Raw genomic sequence first — 5000 nt, 5'->3', positions numbered from 1 at the left:
AACTATTTTCTATGTGAATATATTGTAAAATATAATTTATTTTTGTTATGCAAAGCTGAATTTTCAGCATCATTACTCCAGTCTTCAGTGTCACATGATCCTTAGGAAATCATTCTAATATGATGATTTGCTGCTCAAGAAACATTTATGATTTTTTTGATGCATAGAAAGTTCAAAAGAACATAATTTATATTATATATAAATATTTTGTTAACATTATAAATGTCACTTTTGATCAAACTTAAGTTTATTTAAAAAAAAACTTTTTTTTGAACAGTAGTGTGTTCTTGGGTCTGTTGAATTATAAGCATGGTCTATGAATGCAATGCTCAAAATAACCAACTTTTTCAGGTTATTATGATAAAGAAAGCCTCACTCTGTTAGTGTACTGCAGGTCTGACCCGTAGAGCGGGTTCTCTATGCACAAGTCGGCTTTTTCCAGGGACATCATCTTGCTCTTGATCTCCAGAGCTGTGTAGCCCATGTGACCGTCGGTCTGCTTGCTTTCCACTGCATAGGCCGGGTTACTCACGTTGGTCTTCACACGGTCTACCGGAGCCGGCCGGAAAAGTGCAGGGATGGCGTGAGGCACGGCATGCTGCTCTGCTAACCACCTGAAATAAACAGTGACGATATGACATAGCTAACCTCATCAAGTCAATAAAAATGAGCTTTCAAATACTCAAAATGAGAGTTTTGTGGTCTTTATATTATCATAATAAGCGATTTGCATGAGTTCAGACACTTTGGCGGTCAGTGATGATGTTTAAACTTACTTGTCCAGAGCGAGTAGCATCTTTGAGGTGGTGGGGGAGAAATGGGCACTGGTTTCACTACAGACACGCATGATGTCCTGAAGGCAGTAGAAACTGGGGCTCCCAGGGTGATAAACAGACTTGTTGTTTTCTACATTAGAATACAGACCAGATTCGCTTCAGCATTCACTGATTTGTGACATTAGTACAACTTTATGAAACTCATAATAAAGAGCACATATAATGTATAATTTGGGGTCAGTATGATTTTTTTTTTAAAGGTTTTATTCAGCAAAGACCCATTAAAAGTGAGCAAATGTGACAGTAAAGACTTTTACATTGTAACATAAGATTTGCAAAGGGTGCAAAAAAATCTAAATATAGAGAAAATCGCCTTTAAAGTTGTCCAAATGAAGTCCTTAGCAATGCATATCCACTCACAAAAATACATTTTTGATATATTTATGATAGGAAATTTACAAAATATCTTCATGGAACATGATCTTTACTTAATATCCTAATGATTTTTGGCATAAAAGAAAAATTGATAATTTTGACCCATACAATGTATTGTTGGCTATTGCTACAAATATTCCCATGTGACTTATGACTGGTTTTGTGGTCCAGAGTCTAACGAACACATATATAATATATATATATAATATATACATAATATATATATATATAAAATATAATTATATATATATATGTGTGTGTGTGTGTGTGTGTGTGTGTGTGTGTGTGTGTGTAAGTAATTATATATATATGTGTGTGTTATAAATATATATATATATATATATATATATATATATATATATATATATATATATATATATATATATATATATATATATATATATATATATATATACATAATATATATACATAAAATATATATATAATATAATATAATATAATATAATATTATATATGTATATATGTGTGTGTAATTATATAAATATATATGTGTGTGTAATTATATATATATATATGTGTGTGTGTGTTATATATATATGCGTATATATATATATATATGTGTGTGTAATTATATATATATGTGTGTGTAATTATATATATATGTGTGTGTAATTATATGTATGTGTGTGTGTGTTATAAATATATGCGTGCGTGTAATATATATGTGTGTGTAATTATATATATGTGTGCGTAATTATATATATATGTGTGTGTAATTATATGTATGTGTGTGTGTGTTATAAATATATGCGTGTGTGTAATATATATGTGTGTGTAATTATATATATGTGTGTGTAATTATATATATGTGTGCGTAATTATATATATATGTGTGTGTAATTATATGTATGTGTGTGTGTGTGTTATAAATATATGCGTGTGTGTAATATATATGTGTGTGTAATTATATATATGTGTGTGTAATTATATATATATGTGTGTGTAATTATATGTATGTGTGTGTGTGTGTTATAAATATATGCGTGTGTGTAATATATATGTGTGTGTAATTATATATATGTGTGCGTAATTATATATATATATGTGTGTAATTATATGTATGTGTGTGTGTGTGTTATAAATATATGCGTGTGTGTAATATATATGCGTGTGTAATTATATATATGTGTGTGTAATTATATATATGTGTGCGTAATTATATATATGTGTGTGTGTGTGTTATAAATATGTGTGTAATTATATCAATATATGTGTGTGTAATTTATATATATACACACATATATACACGCACACACACACCAACATTATCCATCTATCTATTTATCTATACACATATACATACATATGACTCACTTAAATTTGCATATTACATTTTGGCCACCAATGAGAGCGTGTGCAATCTTACCTTTGACATTAATTGGCACAATAAATAACGAAGCCTCCTTCCCTTCACGGTCACCATCTAACTGGAACTTCCTCATGTGCACGACACGTTTCCCTGCGGCAGAGATCGTATATGCCTTAGTGCGGCTAATTAACAGCTGATTATTGTGGCGTAGAGCTGAATGATGAGGATCTGACACCAAACACCTGCAGCGACCACTAACCTATTATTCCCTGGTTATTGGATATGGGCTTCGTGGTTTCATCTACATACTCCAGAATTGACTTCGTACGGTCACTGTCGGCCTGAATTTTGGTCCCAAGTAGTACTTTCTTCCGCTTCTTCTCCTTTCCCTCCAGGGGAACTTCAATAAGTAGAATCTGTATGGAAAAGCAGATTTAAACATGAGGTATAGTTGAAGCATTATGCTTTAAACTCAATACGTTTCCATCTCATCTCACCTCGTAAGATTTAGCTCGGTACTCTTTGGAGTTCAGGCTGGCTGTGTTCTTCGGTCGAATAACAGCCACAAACACCTCCTCTAACTCTTGATTTCCCATCATGCAGCTCCTCTTTAGCTATCAATTCTTTAAACAACATGCCTGCAGTTATACAGAGCAACAAAAACAAAAAATAAGGCCATTGTTACACTAATTGAGAGCCACTTATCGCTCATGACAGAAAAAGTAGTACAAATTAAAAGGGCTGGGTAAAAAAAAAAAAAAATATTGATTTCTCGATTTTAACCAATTCTCATTTTTACGAATTGATATTGATTCTTAAATCCCAAGAATCGATTAGTCTAGTCTGTTTTCAGTTGATGAATGAGCAGAATATGTAGCGCCTCCCATCCAATAAATCACAGTAATCTTTGTGCTTTGTTACTTTTGATATGAAGCAAAGTCTCAGATTTCAAATGGCGTCCATCTTATTATGAGATTCAAAAAAATAAATGTGGCATGACAGATCGCTTTAGCGCCTCAGTTAAAGAGAAGCATGTGATCATCCTCTCTAGGGCTGCATAATTAATCGAATTTGTAATCATGATTAAAATTACGGATGCCACAATTATGTAATCGTTCAAAAGGCGCAATTAAGATATTTTTTACTTTCTACAGGTTATCTTAAGGGTTTTTTCCATCGTTTTAATTTTAGTATAACATTATAATACCATGCATATTTTTACTTGTTTTATTTAAAGAAGAAACCAAACCAATGTCTGTTTGACATTTGAGGTTTAATGCTATAGAAAAGCAAAAAAAGTGTGTTTTCAGCTGGTTTGATATAACAATATGACATGCAGTCGCTTCAAAAAATGGCATAAAGTGATTCAAAACATCATTCGATGTAAATTATGATAATCGTAACTAATAAATCACAATTACAATTTCAAGGGAATAATCGAGAATTATGATTTTTGCCATAATCGTGCAGCCCTAATCCTCTCCTCCGCTTTAATACCAGTTACAGCAAAATAAACATGCATGAACATCTGAAGGTATGTTAAAATATACAGTACAACTTACTGAAATCTGTATCATGTCTCGTGTAATCGCTCAGTGTTTCAACCTCGGAAAGACGTCAATAAAACAGCTTGTAAACAATGTCACGTAACGTCACATTTAACTCAGAAAAACACATTCAGTGACCATAAACTCTAGAAAATGAACTCTAGAAAGCAACATTCTGATAAATATAGTTACATATTCATTATAATTTTTAATGTTCTTCAATATTTAATGCATGTTTGAATAAATCAGTTATGACAGCTGCAATTTAAATGTTTATAATTTAAAAAAAAAAACAATTAGAATGCAAGTGAATAGTAATCGAATTGAATTTGAATCGAAAGCATGTGAATAGTAATCAAATCGAATCGTGAAAATGGTGTCCATACCCAGCCCTAAAAAATTAATAGTCATCCCGGATTAAAAACAAAAAACATGATGGTAAATAATGATAGAATTTTAATTTTCAGGTTAACTATTCCTATAGGAGTTCATTTAAACAACTAAGTTACATCAGAATCAGCATTAACATCACTTTATTACAAAGATATACATTATTACTTTATATTATATTAACGTACACACACACACATATATTTATAAGCGCAGACAATATAACCGTGTTGTATATAACAGAGAACAGCCAATAATGTAAAGACTGAGACTTTATCCTGAATTTAAACGCATTAATCTTCTCTCTGAAGTTATTAGGAAGTCACATTTGATCGACTCCACCTCGCTGACAAGATGATGGAAATAACTGCTTTAGAGCCGGTGTTAGTAATAGCTTATATACAGTAAATGACGCATGTTATAGAGGATTAAAATAATGTGTTATAAAATGTTAGCAGAATACAGACACAACGTAAAACATACCTCTTTTTCTGTCATATTTCTAACAACAAAGACGCTCTT

At 31.5% G+C, this 5000-nt stretch overlaps 1 protein-coding gene across 2 annotated transcripts in view; it reads right to left on the bottom strand.

Moving 5' to 3' along the window:
* Positions 1 to 5000, bottom strand: part of krit1 (KRIT1 ankyrin repeat containing) — a 15074-nt gene that overhangs the window by 10069 nt on the left and 5 nt on the right. Inside the window, exons 1-6 of one of the 2 annotated variants that reach the window (XM_067361432.1) lie at positions 4962 to 5000; positions 3039 to 3179; positions 2801 to 2957; positions 2599 to 2691; positions 777 to 906; positions 377 to 614 (exon numbers count right to left, since the gene is read on the bottom strand). The exon at positions 4962 to 5000 is cut by the window's right edge and continues 5 nt beyond it. In XM_067361432.1, the coding sequence (XP_067217533.1) occupies positions 377 to 614; positions 777 to 906; positions 2599 to 2691; positions 2801 to 2957; positions 3039 to 3140 (720 nt within the window). In that variant the 5' untranslated portion in view covers positions 3141 to 3179; positions 4962 to 5000. Of the gene's footprint in view, positions 1 to 376; positions 615 to 776; positions 907 to 2598; positions 2692 to 2800; positions 2958 to 3038; positions 3180 to 4103; positions 4939 to 4961 lie in introns of those variants that run through there. The other variant, XM_067361433.1, reaches the window with a different exon arrangement.

Source organism: Chanodichthys erythropterus, chromosome 15 (genome assembly GCF_024489055.1).
Source record: "Chanodichthys erythropterus isolate Z2021 chromosome 15, ASM2448905v1, whole genome shotgun sequence".
Taxonomy (NCBI): Eukaryota; Metazoa; Chordata; class Actinopteri; order Cypriniformes; family Xenocyprididae; genus Chanodichthys; species Chanodichthys erythropterus.
This window is presented reverse-complemented; position numbering and strand designations above follow the sequence as displayed.